Source organism: Scophthalmus maximus, chromosome 20, assembly GCF_022379125.1.
Source record: "Scophthalmus maximus strain ysfricsl-2021 chromosome 20, ASM2237912v1, whole genome shotgun sequence".
Classification (NCBI taxonomy): domain Eukaryota; kingdom Metazoa; phylum Chordata; class Actinopteri; order Pleuronectiformes; family Scophthalmidae; genus Scophthalmus; species Scophthalmus maximus.
Window position 1 is genome coordinate 3,729,209 of NC_061534.1, and position 19,226 is coordinate 3,748,434.

Below are 19,226 nucleotides of genomic sequence, written 5' to 3' on the forward strand. Positions count from 1 at the left end.
TCCTTGGGCAATCTTTAAAGAAAAGAGTGTGTTCAATTTCTTGTACTGTGCGTTTCCCACTATTAACACATGACTCACAGACCAAAGACCAAAGCAGATTTGTCGTTATCATTCAATCCAATCTTCGGATTTCATAGAAAAAAGGGTTCGCCCTCCACGATTGCACAAAATACATCACTTCTGCCAGTCAAGCGGCTGATCGTAAGTGTCACTCAGCTGTCTGGTTAGAGAGCGAGCTAATTCTCAGTCAGCGAGGCCTGTAATGATCTCCCGATGGTGTCATCACTCACGCTGGCATTTAAAGACAATTAAATACCTACGGGATGCGATATGTCCGCGCGCTACTTCTAAACCCAATGCGATGTGCAGATTGACTGGGAGCACACCTCTAATGGGGCACATCGTCCCGTGTCACCAAGCGCTACTTAAGTTAGAAGAAGGTAGGTTTCCCCACTGAATTTGGAATATGCAATTGGGTAATAGCCCCTCTATCTTGTATGTGTTTTATTATTTTCTGCTTGCAGGATTTTTTTATGTCCCCGCCATCCAAACTGGAACAAAGACGGCCGAGACAAAAAGGGGGTGAGGCGTGAGGAGACGAGGAGGTGGGAGAAGATGAATGTCACCGAGCAGCGTAGTTCATCATCTCAGAATCCTATCTGAGGGGTGAGGGTGGTCAGGAATAATGTGATCCCGGCACAATATACCCCCACCCCATAACCCTCCATCAAGGTCAAATCATATTGAGGAAGAAAAAAAAACAAGGAAAAGGATTCGGAGAAAATGAAGGAGCACTGCCAAGGGGGCGAAGACGGGCAGGTCAAACTCCACATACAATCAGCCCCTCGGCTAAATGTTGGCCGGCAAAGTGGAAACTGTCACCTCTCGGTGTGCAGCGCGCACCAAAGGCTACAACCTTGCAGTGTTTGAAGGTGAGGACGAGCAGAGGGTTTGATATGAAGAGGACACATCTCCTGTGAGAGAAGTCCATTGTCAATGAGTTAATGAATACAAGGTGAGAAAGATGGAGGAAGGAACAGTCCCAGTCTGAAGAATGATATGTCAAACTTGTGAATACCTGATAAAGGGGGATTATTACTAGCCTTGTGCTGCCCTGTGTTTCTGATCCATATAGTATGAAGCCAACAATCTGTTATCCTTTCAAAACATCAACTCATGTGTGAATTTACTTAACTTCGACTCAATACCTTCAATAAACTATTGGCGTACCCTGCACTCAGCTACTGTTGGCTGCAAGACAGCTGCTAACATAAGCTGCCCGTTTGAAAAAAGGTCGTACGCAGACGACCTGACCGTGTTATGTAGAACTAAATTTGCTATTATGTGGCGTAAGAGCAAAAAACACACTGCTGCTCTCCTCAAATTTATACAGATATATTGTGTGTGTTGTGAACACACCATCTTTTCACCAAGTTTCAACACTACAAACGCCAGAATGTAACATTACCATTGTGCCAATCCACAGCAATGAACATTAAATCAACTACAGCCGAATACATTTGCCCGCTTTCAAATTAAGGTTTGAATATTTCATTATTGTTCAGCCCCAAAGTAACAGCATTTGGATTACAGTAATTGGAAATGAGCTCTGTTTTCGTAAATGGGCAGACTTGGCCACAAGTATACCACAAGAACCTGTGGCCTTACCACCCGTTCTCTCCAGTGGAGCAGAAACGTGGCCGACGCCGACGACGCTGCAAAAGCACAAGCATGGTGGAAAGAACAGACAGTGGAACGGACACGGTTGAATAAAAAAGAAGAAAAGGCAAATTTTGAAAAAGCAGAAGAATTCGCCCACTGTATTCCACAGTTCTGATTCTGGCTGGCGCACCTGCACTGCATACTCACATGGGATCAATGATGTAGAAATAAAAAGGCTGGTTTGACATAAGAATAGGGAACTTTTACCTTCTGAAATAGAAAACTCTTGAAATCCAAGAACAACAGAAGCGAGTGGACACAGGATGTTTACCGCGATGAGATCAGCAAGGCACCGAAATGATGGAAATGGGGGAAATTGGTGCTAAAACACACCTCCAGCACTAAGATACACAATACTAAAACCTCTGTTTTATTGCGGTCTGCCGTGATGGTAAAACCCGCCGAGGGGCAAATAACACCTTCCGCCGCGTGCAGACAAAGAAAATTACACAGTCGACTCCAGTGCGAGCGAGTACGCCCACGCTCCTCTTCTCAGAAATCCGCAAAGTCATGATAAGAATGCAACACTTTGCACTGGGATAACAGCAGGGTGCCCCAGAGGCCAAGTGCGCAGACTGAGCCAAGTATTGTCGGGCCCGTCCAAGGAAAGGTGGGGATGGGTGCGTGTTTGTGAACTCTCTGTTCTCCGTCCAGATGTTTCTTGTTGTCTGGCTCTGCTGCTGAGGAGGGGAAGGGAGGGGAGGGGAGGGGATTACACAACTCTCTCTCCCCCCTCTCTCTCTCTCTCTCTCTAACCCACCAAGTGCTCATGCTAAAAGCAGCAAGTAAGGAAGCTGTGACTTTGGTCAGAAACGGAAAGAGGAAATTTGGATAAACACACGCGGTACGCCCCAACGACCCCGTCGTCACCGACTGCATCGCCGTTCATCGGTGAAACTGAGATCTGTCTTCTCCGACATGTTGATACCCATTGTCCTAATTGAAATATTAAACGCCACACACCAGTTGCCAGACGGGGAGAAAATTAATTTCGGTTTATATTCTTCCTTGATGCAGTTATACTCAACAGTCTGTTTAATAATTTGTCAATCCCATTTGCATAGATATAGATATTTAAAACCCATTTCATTATAGTTGCTTTAAAAACGTATTCAATCTGGCTCTTAGACATTACAACTTTCATTACGCTGGGATTTCGCTAGATTTACCAAATAAACAGGCAAGTGAGTCTGAGTCTATTTTCCCGTCGAGCATCATTTAAGAGTTCACAGGACACCTTGACTGGCATATCCATTATTACTCGTTGTCCTGCAGATTATTAAACCATGTTAGTGCAACATTTGTCAAAGATTCCCCAAAGCAGTCTGTAAACTCCGTGATACATCCCCACAGGAATGCACGGGGAGACTCGCGCTTTCTCGCTGCGAATGTGCTGGACAAGCAACTGTACTCAGCTGCAGAGTGTATCCATCCGAATGTGGGTCAGTGTCGCTCGTGGTTTCAGACTTTCGTTTACGTGTGATTTAAGCTCCTTCGCTTTTTCTTTACGTAATTTTGCCGACATTGGCCGGCGTTGACGTTCCAAAAAGGAAGGACGAGTTGATTTGAATATTGCTCGTGCTTGCTTATGGACAAAGAGGATTTCCAAAAGGTATGAAAAAAAAAGAGGTGTACTAATAATAACTGGCAGAGCACCACTGTGTCTCTAAATCCTGCTTGTTGTCACGCCCTGGTGCAGTTAAGTCAAATCTGTGCCTGCTAATGGGGGGGGGCGTGCTGCGGGGAGCCGGATGAGCGCTGTACGTCAGCGCGAGGGGGACACGCTCAATTTCACAGCAGAACGCCACTAAAAGCCCCCTCTCAATCAGATTCCCTGCGACTCCACCATTTGTTTGTGTGTGCGTTGCCCCCCCCAGGAGCTTCCACCATTAATTCTGAATTATTCAGCTATTCTGTCTTCACACTCCGTTGCGTTCGTTATGCTGATACCAAAAACCGGGTGGCAGGTTTAATGTTGTTGGGTTTTTTTTAAATGGGGAATGGGACCCAGACGAAGCACACCTGTCTTTCTGAACCTGGCGCTTGTACGGGGCCATTACCGGAAGACGAGGCCAAACGTAACAGCAACACGAGCAACATGAGCAACACCGCAGCAGCAAAATGACTTACAAATGTCAATGGAGATTTGTGTCACTTTCAGAGCCACTGAGAAAAAAAAAATCATTAAATCTACATTCAGATTGGCAAGCATATTGAGATTTGTATATATGTAGATAGTAATGTCCCCTTCAAATAGTTGTTATGTTTTGTTTTTTGAAATATCATAAATCACAGAGGCGCAGAGATTTACAAGGGCAAAAAAAAATGACAGGGACGTTGAATAAAACGGCCGTGATCCACAACGGGTCCAACCACACAGCGCGTGTGCACGATTATACAGTAATTACACGGCGCAAATGGAAAAACCAAAAAGTGCAACGTCGCACTGAGAGCGAGTTACAGAAACTCGCCAACTGTATAATGAAAGAAAACACAGCGATGTATAACACCAGACTAAACACAACAACATATATACATATATATATGTATATATATATATATATATACATATGTATGTATATATATATATATGCATATACATATATATACATATACATATATATATACATATACATATATATACATATACATATATATATACACATATATATACATATATACATATATATATACATATACATATACATATATACATATACATATATACATATATATATATATATATACACACATATACATATACATACATATACATATATATACATACATATATATATATATATATATATATATATATATATATGTATATATACATTTTCCGAGCAGTCTACTGTTTGTTTGTTTGTTTGTCCATGGGGGCTTTTCCCAACGTTTCCTCCCCCGGAGCTTTGCCGTCCGTCGCATTAGGGATTTCTTAAATCGCTATGAAACAAAAAAACACACACAGCCCAGATAACGTCCCCGGCGGATGAAAAAAAGGCTGAGAGTGGGTGCCCGTGGACCTTTTTTTCTTTTGTTAACGGCGACAATTACATTTTTGATTAGCATGCATGATGGCGGCTCATTTCAGATACATAATGGAAAAGGACTGTCGGAGGAGAATGTTAAGGACTGCGAGGGGGAGCTGGTTATAGAAAAGCTCCAGAATGTCAATGAAGGGTCTTGTAAGAGAGACTGACAAGGTGGCGGGCGGCGGCGGGCGGCGGCGGGCGGCGGCGTTGTTTTCTCTGTATTCGGATCGGCGACCTTCGACTGCACCACCTGGGTTTATAAATCCTGCCTATGTGTCCTTGAGCAAGGCAGTGGAACTGGTGACGGTGGGGGTATTTCCTTACATCAACAAGTTACGCATCACATTATGATGTGTGGGGAGTATTTTTCTCTCTCTCTCTCTAGTCCTATAATCACTCATCTGATTAAATTTAAACTTTGGACTCACAAGGCCAAGTCCATACTCTGCACTTTATTAATGCCGAGTCACCACTTTTGACTATCAGATTCAAACTGCAAACACATGCTGGCTACAGCTTTATTCATACTTATATATGTTTGGCCTCATTATGTAATTTATGATTCATTCGTAGCTTACTATATTTTTTTTGAGGAGAGAATGTAACTAATACACTTATATTAAGGTGCACTGGATAGAAAAATATGTATTGTCTGTGCAGCTCTAGATTTCATACGCAACACGTTATCTTGCATCTATCAGGCTAGAATAAAAGGGAAGACAATACTTTCATATCATGGTTGAAAATAAACTGTAACGGAACAAAAAACAAAAGGGGGGAAGCGTTTGAAATTACAAATCACAATGAGCTAAAGGTGGAGGACGGGGGGGGGGGGGGGGGGGGGGGGGCATTGTCCGCGACAGTGTTCCACTTTGTTTGCATGATTAACAGGAGAGAGAGCGCGAGCCGTGGAACAGATCGATAAGCGTACCGGCCCTTTTACGGGGCGCCGGGTCTCGCACTGTAACCCTACCTCTGTGCCTTTCCGCTTCTACAGCCAATTAGGTGGCGCGATCAATACGCGTCAGTAATGGGATATCGGCTCTTCTTTGTGCCGAATCCGTGAAAAATCCATAATCAGTGCAACGTAGAAAAACACTGCTTCTATACCTAGCTGGCACCGGGCGGTGCATCGCTGGGGCGCGTATTGTTTGATTCCTTTTGGCAAAGAGGAAGAGAAAATATGAAAATATGGAGCTTATCTCTCTCCAAGAAAGAGGCTGTTGATTTATCACAGTGTGTGTGTGTGTGTGTGTGTGTGTGTGTGTGTGTGTGTGTGTGTGTGTACAGCTGGGGTTGGAGGTGTCCGTGGGGCGGGTGCGGGGGGAGTGGGATGTGACTGCTGTGCCTCTCCCCTGCAGTACAATCCAGATCCTAATCTGTTCCCGACCACAGGAAACGGCTACAATCAGCCTCCCAGTACAACAAATCAAATCGCACTGCTGGCAACAGCCGGCGCTGTTCCGACGGCGGCTACACTGATCGGCGTAAGTGTCCTCGCCGAGAGTCGTGGACGAAGACGGATGACAGTCAAGGACTCTGAAGGGGAGAAAAAGAAAATACTGGCAACGGATTAAAAAAAATTCAGTCAATATCAATAAAAAAAAAAAAATGAACATCTTCTGTGGTCTGGTTTTGAGAGGAACTGCAGGGGAGAGATTCAGCCATCTGGCTCGCCACTGCAGAGACAGGACCGTGGCCTCGCCTTTTTTCCTCTTCTTCTTCTTCTTCTTCTTCTTCTTGTTTCTCCGCGGAGCGATGGCGCCCAGCAGAGCATGGCCGGCCCCCGCGGAAAGATCCAGGCTCCATTCCACCGCCATGCCCATGCTAATTACCCCCCAACAACCGCCCCGCAGATGGAGCCTCTTTAGAAATCAGACGGCGTCCATACGGGCCCCAAGATCTCTTTGTCCGGCTCTGGTGGCGCGGCGGCGTGTTTGTGGTGGTGGAGCACCGTTCTCCTCAAAGTGTAACGTGTCCCGCGAGGTTGGTTTAGATAAGATCATTATGAGAGGACAGACTGGGCCTATATAGTCTCCGGAGGTCTTCACATATGCAAGAATTAAAAAGGCAATTCTGCGGTCGAAAAAAGAAACCCACTCCCCACTCGTGTCAGTCACTGAGATGCTCTTTCCCTCGATTCGCTTGAAGCCGCATTTACATGACATCACTTAGATTCGGCCTCTCAAGGCTGAAAGATTAGGTCAACTCAAAGTCCCCCCCCCCCACGCATAAACTCTGTGGCTGCTAAGGGCAGTCCCTGAGGAATGCAGAGCGGAGAACAGAGATGGAGGCAGATGAATGTTAGAAAGTGTGTGTGTGGGGGTGGGGGGGGGGGATTTTTAAATTACAGATGACAAAGTGCATTGCTCTGGTTTTGGCTGACTCATGCTCGTGCCACCGTCAAAGACGAGCTCATTCGGTACATGCAGCGTCGTCTGTCACGATTCAGGAGTATGAATAGCGCTTTATTTAATTCCTTGACGTCGAATATAGCCAACAGCACACAAGTTACCTCTGCGTCGTTTCATTCATTTCTCCCTTATCGTAGATTTTTTTTGAAATTTATTTATTTATTTTTTAAAACGTCATGATGTTGGAGGCTTTTCCCCCTCGGTGAACTTTGGGGTCGAGTCAGAAGACAGCACAAGAAGTGCGACTCGTCTTTTTTTTTTTTTTTTTCCAACCTCTGCGATTTATCTGCCACGTATGGATAAAAGTGGCTTTTATGAAAAGAGCTGATTGGGGCAATGCTCTTAAATATGAAATTGATAAAAAAAAAAAAAAAGTCAAGGACACTTCCTTCTACTCAAGAGGTCGTCTCTGTCAGCACAGACTTACAGACTCAACGCATATCCACCCACGAGGATTAATATTCCTTTTTTTCTCCATTGACATACATACATACATACAGAACACTTCTCTATCATAGATGCATTCTGGTGATGTAAGCGCTGCCCAAATCAAACGCTCAACCCTTGATTGACGCGCAGCAGCACTTCTGCCCAAATTGTCCCATCACGGGCCGCTGAGGCACCTATTCAAACCGGGGGCCCATGTGCACCCGAGCGCTCGCTCTCTGCAATTTGGACGCGTCCCATCTGGATAATTTTTTCTTTTGGGGGGGGGAGGGACGGGACGGTTCAGCTGTGCGCCCAATCAAGAGCACGCGGCCTCAGAATGGGGAATCAACAGACCAAGAGTCACAAGTCACGCTGCGAGAGAGAACCAGCATTATTATTCAATGAGCGCTAAATCATTGATTGTATCTGCCGATTAATAATCCATGCTGGAATCTACAATTACATGTTCTCTTTAAACATCGCCTGGAGGGAGGATTCAAGCGTTTGCGTTTGGGACTCAAATCCGCTCCGGCACCACATCTCGCAGTAGCTGTGGTTTGTGCTTTTGCCCGCAGCTCATGCAGATGTGTATTTTTCGCTGTACGTCACGTGGGTCAGAAAATGAAAGGCGCTGGTTTGAATTCCAAAGTCACTTCCTGTTTCTCCATGTCCCCGCTGCACTCGAGCAGCAGGCCTGCGGAGTTTCAGCCGTGCACGCGCGTGAGCGTTCGGTTGCACTTAATGAATATCGACCTGGACTACTTTGCGATCCATTCAACTGTTGTATTATACGACAACTACTTAACCGCTCTCCTGGTTAAGCCTGTGGTTCGCGTTCATCCCCCCACACACATAACACATTTAGCTTTGTTTAACAGCCTCATATTCATTTCTTTTATGAGGGCCCTTGTATAACCCTTGTGTATCTGCAAGTACATGGGGTCAATATGCTAACTAACACCTTATTATGTATTAAAAGCAAAAATGGAAATGTAAAGTCCAACATAATGAAATTCTACTGCATCGAAACAAGGTTTTTCTGGAGTCCAAATTTGTAGAAAAATTAAATATCCAATGGCCTGCTTAAAGAAATTTGAATCTGAACTTTAGTCTTTGGTAACTCCTTTTGAAAAAAGCACTTTTATGTATTTCTCTTCTTATTGATGCACAATAAATCGAACAAGACTTTTTCTAAAGCGGTTCACTATTGTTTAATCACTTGAGAGTCTTTAAAAACCCTTTCATCGCCAGTTGCTGTCAATTTTCCAAACTGTGTCGGCCTCCACCGAAATCTAACAAAACCATGGTTTCGGTTCAGGACACATTTTTTGGCGGCGTACTGTATTTTTAAAAAGGTATTTAACTCCTTTGCAGAAGAGGGACAGATGTTCACACTTCAGTACCAGAGAGTTGTGGTGGGGTTACTCCCGTGGGATTTAGAGGGTGAGAGAAAGAGAAGGAAAGCTCTGTGGAGAACATGGGTGGGAAAATAAATACATAAGGCGGCAGAAGTGGCCTATTTACTCAGCTGTTTTCGGTGCCACTACGGTATTCAATTATCATTTTCAATTGCTACGGCTAAAAAATATATTCTTACATCCCTTGTTCCATGACCAGTGTCATACAACCACTACACAGTGCCAGTGCAAACACCACAGAAGCGTACGGACACCTCTCAACACCTCGTCTGAGATACTAAGGGATATCCAAATGTTTGCACAGCCGGTGCATACATAACTTTATTTTAATTTGTAACTGGATCATTTCTCAAATGAACAAGTTGAACAGAAGCGGGACATATGAACCCACCACTGGTTAACAGTCTTGCGAGGAAATGCTTTATTTTTAGGCCAAGTGAATACTTCAAGACTGTCTTTCAACTAGAGGAAGTTCAAGGTCCTTCCTGCCTCAGGGCATCCGCTCTAATGAAGTGACCTTGAACAGGACACTGCATTCCTACCAGCTCTGGGAATACTGCGCTGCGCTCCTTCACTCAGTGTGAAAACAGTGTTTAGAGGTTAAGAACAAAAAAATGTGTTTAACTATAGTACGGATCAATGTATTGCTACGTCATCCTGGGATTGTAGAAGCTGAAATCGTTTTTTCACAGATTTGGCCATCGTTCCTATTGCTTCTCAAATTGTTGTGATCATTTGCACTTCAAGTAAGGGTCAGAATAACAGGGTCAGATTTTTTAATTCCATATATTTCTTTAAAGTCTTAATTCATGATTCTTCAGGCTTGCTCCACACAAAATGCCGTTGCACTTGTGCAGTGACCGATTTGTCATCCAAACCTCGTATTTACAGGTGAAATGTACATGTGGTTCCATCCATGAACGGGTTTGACTTCGTCTACAACCTTGGCACTGATAATAGGGAAAGCAGTCCGGCTAGTTAAGGCTAGGTAAACAATGAGCGTGAGTGAAAGATTCAACAAGGCATTCATGGGTGGCAAAGCAAGGCTTAACGAATCTGGATATTTTACCAATTTGGAACCAAATATAATCCATCTATTGGAACCCTTCCCCGATTCACAAACGCAGCCAACTACCCCTGAAATCATATCTCAAAGCTTAATCTCTAACCCAACTTGAAATGCCAGCACACAAGCCATGAATATATCAAAAGAAGTTTCAGTTAAAAGGTGACCTCAGGAGTAGGATTACCTCACACAAATGGCTAGACCCCCCCCCCTCCAATCAGCCTATAGACCCATTCACTCCTTGTCCATCCCATTAGCCACCGGTGGCACCGTCCCAGCTGTGCAGCCCAGGACGTGTCTCTAACGAGCTCCATTAGCAGTATTACCTGCATCCCACAGGCACGGGGGTCGCGGGGGTCAACAGTAGACCAAACGTGGAGATTAAATTACCCCTGAGGGAGGCAAGGCAAAGCAGGCAGGGGTGGTGGCGTCTACGGCAGTCCCCACCTCCGCCCTCCCCATAAACGGACTTTGGAGAATAGTAGGGGGGCTGGCATTTAACCGTGTCGTTTTCCGGTCCATACACTCTCTCTGATCTCGTTTCCGAACCCTGCGGAGCTCTTTGAGACGCGGCCTTTAGTGTTATTTGAGTATAACCGGCATTCAGGAGGCAAGAGAAAGAAACAGAAAAGATGTGCGAAAGAGGAGGCCGTTGGTGAATACTGAAAAACGAAGAGTTAAAGCTAATGGCTAAGCAGGGGTACAGACTTTTTTTGGGGTCTATTCATTATTTCTGTTCTTTTACCGACCGAAAGAGAGAGTAGAAGGACGTGTTTGAAGGTTGTTTGCATAAAGTTTCAAAATGACTACAGAACACCACCCAACTCCAACAGCTCTGTGGAGCTTTCGGCCTCTTTCGGCTCATTGGTTAAGCGTTTGATTTGTGGCACATTTACTGTACGTTTGACTCTCTCCTGCCTCATCAAACCCGATTCCAGCAGGAGTATAGGAGAACAAGCTGCCGGAAACCCATCGTAACCTGGCCAAGCTCAGCGGGTCTGGTCGGGGCGTGGCCAACATCCAGCGTGGGCCTTTGGGCACGGCCCGTACTGCTACCTGCCTACCTCTGATGCGAGTCATATATCAATGATCATGAGTCGCTTTGGACAAAAGCGCCAGCAAAATAAATGCAACGCATCAAGCCACAGCCAAGAAAGGGTTAGCGTCTATATTAGCGACGGGAAAAAAGCTGAAGAGCTAGACAGTTTAAAACCAGATAGGCAAATTCCCGAAAAAGCTGGTGGAGACCAAACCAGAGCTAAAAGTTAGGTGAACACAGGATCTAAATTGGTCAGGTGGCGAACGTCGTGCTTGAATAACTCCTAATGTCACTCTCTTTTACGGGGAGCAGCCAGTATATATACTGTGGACAGTTGACATGTGCGTTTCATATTTTCCACACAGTGTGTACAGGTAGTAATCTGTATGTACTTGTTCTCCTCAACTTCCTGGTCATGCTGCTCAGTACTTGTTTGTATTCGCTGTCAACACCTGTTGCTTTTTTGCTCTGTCGAGCAAAAGACCAATTTGAATGCATCGTCTACACTCCCGCTGCCTTCATGTTTAATAATCCACTCAGATGCCTGTTGTTCTTGACCAGATACCTCCCATCACCCAAATAACACACACAAAGGAACCGGGGGAAAAACACACACCCATCACCCTCGTTGACAGGCTAGAATGTTTACCTTTTTTTTTTTTACTGGCGAAACACTCCACGCTGCACCAGCAATTATTTTTATCAGCCGTTTGGTTCAGAACGATATTTCCCACAGCAGGTGGTAAATGAGGCATCTAATCTCAAATTTCCCCTTTCACAAGGCTTGTTTTCATTTCTTTGTGCCGTACAAGATAATCCACTTCGCTCGTGGTGCTTTCGTCCTCTAGTATCACAACAACAACAACAACAACAACAACAACAACCAAAAAAAAACGATGAATAAAGTTTAACCGTGTTTTCTGTTTGTGAAACGTGTCCGCCAGTGGCAGCGGGTGGAACCACCTTTGACACATTCCTGATTACCCCTTGCCCGAGTATTAACAGCAGCCCTGGTCACTTGCCGGCAGAAGCCGATGCTTATGGTGTGGGAGCTGGACAAAGGAGGACAAACCTCGTTTTTTTTCTCTGTGCAGCATCCCCTCCGCGTGGGGGGGGGGGGGGCCGTCGAGCGGCGAGAAGCTCCAGGAGAGCTCTGGGCTCGGCCAAACAGTGATTCAGTCAGAGCACAGGTGCTGCAACATCTCTCACACAAAGAAGCAAAACCACAGCGCGCGCACACACACACACACACACACACACACACACACACACACAATCCCCCCCGCTTGAGTCATCCCAAAGGCATTCACAACTACCTCACTAACAAGAAGGAGGAGAAGAAGAAAAAAAAAACACACTGCAAAAAGAGAAAGCAGAGCTTCTCTGCCTTTGTCTCTGGGATGCGGCCCGAGGCGAAGGCTTCCTGGATGTGTAGAAAAAGGTCTGAACTCCCGCTTATTTGTGCCCATGCTTTGAAAAGGTTTGGTTTTTTTTGCTAAATACTCTGATGAGGCCCGAGGTCAAGTGCTGGTCTTTTTAGGTGAGTGTCGCTCAGCACCGGTCGAGGCGAATGCCATCGCTTTTCGTACGACTTTGATTTCTCCGTCCAACACTGACAAACAAGACCGGCGTTTTCCCTTCACATCTCTAAAGTGTCTTTGTTTCTACATTTAGTTTTACAATTTTAAAGACATCTGCTGGATGCGGACAGGAAGGCAACGTCTGAAACTCAACCAAATATACAAGTTGCCAGGTTTTGTTTCCCATATTACTTCAGCGAAACCGTTTTTTGCATATCACACTACAGCATTTCATCATTCTACTTCAGCTACAACTGATTTGCTGCAGCGCCTCCACGGTTGGGCGCTTTTATAATTTACACACTCGACGGCCACAGCGAACCGCCCTGACGGTCTCGCAGTGAAGTGGAAGGACGCATGAGCGGACCCACATTGCCGCCTCGAACCAGAGAGACACACTTCCCCTTTTTTTTTTTTTTTACGTTTCCACGGGCCGCGCTCAAGCGCAACGTCGACACGCTGGAGCACCGGGTCGCGGTCGACGCCAAATCACTTCAGGTGTCATCGTTATGGGCTAGGAGGGGTAGCTTTCCCCCAAAAGCCCCAGATCTGATGCAGGTCGCACGCGATTGTGCGACGGCGTTAAAACACCCACTGCCCGGTGGCAAACCAATCCGAGGGCTACTGGGCGCGCATGAGAGCGAGGAACACCGGGAGGCCAAACTCGGCCTCGGAAACTATCAATCAAACCGCGGTGCCCGTTGATGAGGACTAGGGGGGAACTTTTTTGTTCTCTCGTCCCAGAGAAAATAAAGTAATCGCTCTCCGCTTCGCCAACTCTTCACCGCCAACTCCCCCCCCCCCCGAGTGCGTTTCCGAGTGTCTGACCTTTTTCCTCATCGTAAATCACGCAGCGCTGTTCTGCTGCCAGGATTTTGTTTAACCCAATTTGTCACCGAGGACGACCCCTGGCTACCGCCGCGAGACTCGCTCTCGCACACTGCGGAGAGCTGGGGGGGGGGATAGTGGGTGGATCATAGCATGCCCCCCCCCCGCCCGTCCAGACCGCCCTCTTGCCTTATAATCACGGAGGTCGGCGCTGGAGCTTCTGGAGGTGATGAGACCAGGAGACCAGTGGAGAGGAGGGCCGGAGACGAGCGCTGCGACTAAAGCTGATCCTTTTTATCAGCATTTAGTCTAAAATGTCCCAAACACGCAATATGCAATGATGCAAAAACATAGAGAAGCAGCAAAAAGGCTCACTTCTGAGGAAACAGAACCACAGTGTTTGGCATTATTTTTTGCCTCAAAAGACAAAGTCCTGGACCGGGTGGATGAATTATTTACTTCCACGTCTTCTTTTCTAGAAAGATGAAGGAGAAAGCAGGGAACGCTTACTAGGAAGTTGCAGAAAACAGCAACAACAACACCAACACGGACAGAGACTGAAAAGAAAAGAAACACTGAAGTCAGCTTGAAAGAACATCAGACAAATGCGTTGCCAGTGGAGCCGTTTCCGGGCCCTCTGCGGTCGCGACAATTTAGAATAACTGAAACGATTCAACTGTGATTCATTCACCATGCCAATTCGCCGACCTCTCTCTCCCCCTCCCGTACAATAAACAACTTCAGGGTGAATAAAAGTCCATCCATCCATCCATCGTCTACCACTTTATCCATCTAAGGGTGGATAAAGACCCCAGGGGGGCAGGAGCCAATCCCAGCTGACCTTGGGCGAGAGGCGGGGTTCACCCTGGACAGGTCGCCAGCCTATCGCAGGGCCACATACAGAGACAAACAACCATTCACTCTCACATTCACTCCTCCGGTCAATTAAGAGTCTCCAATGAACCTGACCCCATTCCGCATGTCTCTGGACTGTGGGAGGAAGCCGGAGAACCCGGAGAGAACCCATGCATACACGGGGAGAACATGCAAACTCCACACAGAAAGGCCCTGGTTGGTTGGAACCGGGATTCAAACCCAGAACCTTCTTGCTGTGAGGCGAAAGTGCTAAACACTACGCCACCGTGCAGCCCCTGAATAAAAGTCAACATCTAAAAAACAGCCCACTTCTACTACTGCTGCTGTGGTCGTGCAAACTTCCTGTGGCACCCGGCATTTCCTGCACATTGGCTTCGGGAACGAGAGTGGCGGTGAAGGAGGTGGTGGGGGGGGAGCTTTCCAGAAAACACAGCGTGCCATGTGACACACCGAGAAGAACCCAAACCTCTTAATCGTAACCACAATGTAGACTTTGGATTTTCGAATCGCTAACGTATTATGTCAGATAAGCAGCTACTAAACCAGAAATAATGGGGGACAGGAGGGTGGGGGGGATTTGATAAACCTTTCATAACCATCGAGCAATGATTTTCCAATTTTTTTATTTGTCCAGCTCTGTATCAAAGTGCCACGCCCACCTCGTACTCCAGGTCAACATGAGTAGAGGAAAACTCGTGCAAATAATAGCCGAGGGCTTGTTTGTTTTTTTACATTTTATCATAAGCTGATGATTATTTTTCCTCCTTTTTTGCACTTGGAACTAGACTGCACGGAAGAGACACTTAACACTTTAATCTAAAGTCAATGTGATGATGCAACTGCAAGTTCATGTCACTGGTGCTTCGTACTCATGTCCGACAACATGTCAATTAGAACAACATTGAGAATTGAATAGTTCCATAGGTGAGGACTGCAGAAGCCAAGCTACAGAGACCCGGTCTAGGTAGAGAACCATCACCTGCGTCATGGTAACATCATCCTCATAACATGGCGGACATGGTTTCCTTCCTTCACCTGTGGACCACACACACACACCACTGTCTGTACCATGGAAACACTGGACTAACATCTAGTAGGAGTAGATCTGCACTGGGCCGGGGCCAAGAACGTGTTGTGACAGGAAGGTTGGGGGGGGGGGATCCAGGAATGAGATGCTGTTAAAAAAATGTCATTGGATCATCTTCAACCTCTGCAAGGGGCCTTGCAATGTGACAGCGCAAAACCCACAGGTGGGAAAGACCAAACCCATCCATCCATCCATCCATCTGCTGGTACAGTGGAAGTCAACACACACACACACACACACACACACACACGAGGCCGACTCACCTGTGACATCTGCGGCCTGAAGTTGATCTCCTTCAGGTCCACGGATCCCGGCGAGAGGTTGTGCAGCATCTGGCACAGGAGCACGCCGTCGCGCAGGGCCTGCGCCAGGTCGAAGACGACCGCCGAGGGCCACACGACCCGGTGGTTGGGGGGCAGGACCTTGCAGTCGATCAGCCACCGGCCGCACTGTCTCCACTCCTCCATGGTCGGGCTCCGGACGAGGGAAAGGAGGAGGTTGGGTGACCGGGTCCGCGAGCTGCCTCGCAGCGGCGCCGGGGGCGGCGGTGCGCGGCGTCAGAAGCGGGCGCAGAAGGGGTCGGTTCCCTACCAGCCGCCGGGCGTCTCAGTCATTCACGATCGGCTTCGGTAAATCAGTTTTTCCACAAAACTTCACAGCAGCGGCAGCAGCGGCAGCAGCAGCAGCGCGTCACCGCAGTGTTCCCCCATATCCGAGGCGCACGTCAGCTCTCCTGTGCGCGCGACATGGAACTGGCGAAATCGCCTCGAACGCGACTCAAACAAAAAGCACGCGGTCGTCGAATCGGGCTCAGCAGCAGAAGAAGAAGAAGAAGAAGAACGAGAAGAAGAAGGAGGAGAAGAAGGTGATGTTGCAATCGGAACACGGAGCTTCTTCATCCTCGAAAAGTTCGCCCCGGCATGTCCGAACCCCCCCCCGTCCCCCGTCCCCCCCGCGGTCCCCCCCCCTCCAGGAACAGGCGTGAATGAATGGTCACAGCGGCGGATCGAACAGCTGGACGCGGCGGTTTGTCATGGGTCGACTTCGCAACACTACCACCGTGTCTCACATCGTCAGTGAGCCGAGCGGCCAACGCGATGTGAGGACGAGGAGGAGGAGGAAACCACAGCGTCTCAAGTCTGTTCGGTCGTCCGGAGTGCGGCCGCGTTCCGCGTCTCCCCGGCGAAGAGGCGAGCGTCACAAACGAGAACTTCCAGTAACATCCAGAGCGGAGAGGAACAAGGCGGCGACGCGCAGCCCGGGATCACCGCCTCCTCTCTCTGGCCGCGACGCAGCCTACACATCGCCCCGCGGGCCACGGAGACATGTCCAGGGGGGGAGGAGAACGGGGGGGGGAAAGGGACTAAACAACGATGTATCCACTGAACGTGTTTCTCCGCTTCGCGCCTTTACGCACGCCCCGAAAATAGCGTTGCGCGGAGCCTCCACACACCACGGCTGCGCTTTCCTGTGGTTTTCTGCCTCCCTTCCGTTCGTGTCCTCTCTCTCTCTCTCTCTCTCTCTCTCTCTCTCTCTCTCTCTCTCTCTCTCTCTCTCTCTCTCCTCGCTTCCCGTTCCCGGACGAGGGGAGATGTAGAGGAGCGGTCCCGACAACCCTCCCGCCTCGACCCCCGTGCCGGGGGAGACACACACACACACACACACACACACACACACACACAGATCTGGGGGGGGGGGGGGGGACAACGTCCACGCCCCGCGTGGCCCACACGTGCCCCGATAATCTCACGTAAAGGCTCCAACTTTGTTAAAAGTGGCTCCTCCACACTCCAGTTTCTGGGAGTAACATTATTCTTTTGGGGGTTTTCTTGCTGGATGCGCCCTCTGGCGGAGGCAGCGTCACACTGCACCGGACTGCTGAACAGCACAGGGGCATTAAAGGGACAGTTCACACAAACCAACAAAAAAAAACTAGATGAAACATATTTTGTGTCCATAATCACGTTGCGGTGTTATTATATGAGATACGTTGCAAAGTGGCAACAGTTAAAAACTTAGAAAAAGCTTCTAACATCTGCATAAAACTCGCACATGAATTGCGGGCGCACTTCGGCTGAGAGTGAATCTGCTCACGGTGGCATGGATTATTATGATAATCTACAGTGTTAGCCTTTATTAAGTCTGTTTTTAGATTAACAAACTGAAGGTGTGAAGTTTGAACGACGTGCATTTGTGCAAAGTAGATTAAACCCATCCTTATTTTCCAAGGGATGCTGGCTGAGGATAGATGATCTTGTCCAGCAATACCCTGTTGACGGTTTCAATAGGAGGAGAATAGATTTAGATTTGGTGAAAGGGGAGAGGAGATAGACGGCGATGACTGACTGACAGAGAATCATTGAGCTCACTTCTTTAGAATTTCATCCTTAATAAAAAAAAATCACAACTGTCCAATTAATCAGTCGATTATCACTAACGTCAATACGAGACCTGTTCCTTGAAAGAAGAAATCCTCTCATGTCATGTCTCATTACTTTTTAAAACTTTCCCGCCTCGTGATTTCCCACCGGGACGTCAATGCATTTGGCTAATTTATCTCCCGGCATAAAAATTCGAGCAGCAGGGCAAAGTCAGATTTTTATTCTAAAAAGAATAAGGAGTATGTTCAAGTTTGAAATCGTCAATATGCATGGGAGAGCTGTAACACACCGTGTTAAAGGAGGATTTCAAACGGCCTCTTTCAGCTCTTTAAGGCGGAAAAGAACATTGTGCACTCTTTGTCTTCTCTCTGCCGGTGTTGACGTTATCTTCTTCCTCTTCCGCCACCTTCAGTGCTCGGTCTGGGACTAGCCGGGAGGACAATGGCCTCCCGCCCCGAGTGTCTTGACAGCACCAGTTGAGGTCAAAGAAGGCGCAGAGATGCGTCACACGAGGTGTTTTAAGAAGGATGTGACCATGTTGGAGAATTTGAATCGCTTCTTCATCCGCCTGCATTCGGCCTTTGTGCTGTACGAACGCCTTGAGGCCTTTCAGGGATGAGCGATAACTTAGCTGACACGGAGTGTGTTTAAAGAAAATATGGCTCAAAATATGGTTTAACTGGGTCACATCTGAGGACGTGAGACTTAACTCTCAGCTAGTTTAAGAGGAACTGACAGGAATCGTTGTTCACGTGAGATAATACAGTATGTGAAGCTGTTTTTGATTCAATGGCTGCAACAACAACAGAAAAGGGTGGAGCGGGGGGGGGTAATGCTCTTTCTCCTGTCCCTGAGCCGAGTTATAAGCTCACGGCCCTCGGGGAAGGTCCCAGAAGTGAATATATGTACAGTGTGCAGTGAACATGATGCAGTGCAGCCATACAGAAAGAACATCCTCAGCAAAAAAATCTGCTCCTGGAATTAAAAAAAAAAAAATAACTACATGTTTTTACAAACTGAACAAGTGGCTTCTACTTCATCGAGAGCATTCGCGTCATCGCCTCATTTGCAATTAAGATTCTTGATATGTCACATTAGCATAAATCGTTGACTTGCACGCAGAAGTTGCGTGCGTGTGCAATTCATTCTACGAACCTTCATTCAAATTGACCGAGTGAAACCGCACTCATTGGGTTTCTATTAAGTCTTTCTTTTATCTCCCCACAGCGAATGGTCTCCTACAGCAGGGTGCTGAAAAGAAAATGAAAAGCAGACATCCATTAATCAAAGCAAACCCACAGTCTCTTATGTCCGTGTGTGTGTTGTCTTTTTAACATGGGATTCATGCGCTGTG

At 47.2% G+C, this 19,226-nt stretch overlaps 1 protein-coding gene across 9 annotated transcripts in view; it reads right to left on the reverse strand.

The window, feature by feature from the left end:
* The window catches only part of vav2 (vav 2 guanine nucleotide exchange factor), a 166,345-nt gene extending 149,324 nt beyond the window's left edge, over window positions 1–17,021 (reverse strand). For 2 of the 9 annotated variants that reach the window (XM_035608960.2, XM_035608962.2), the window contains exon 1: window positions 15,755–17,021. In XM_035608960.2, the coding sequence (XP_035464853.1) occupies window positions 15,755–15,958 (204 nt within the window). In that variant the 5' untranslated portion in view covers window positions 15,959–17,021. The remainder of the gene's footprint in view (window positions 1–15,754) is intronic. The other 7 variants (XM_035608959.2, XM_035608958.2, XM_035608966.2 and 4 more) reach the window with 4 other exon arrangements.
* Window positions 17,022–19,226: the final 2,205 nt, after the last annotated feature.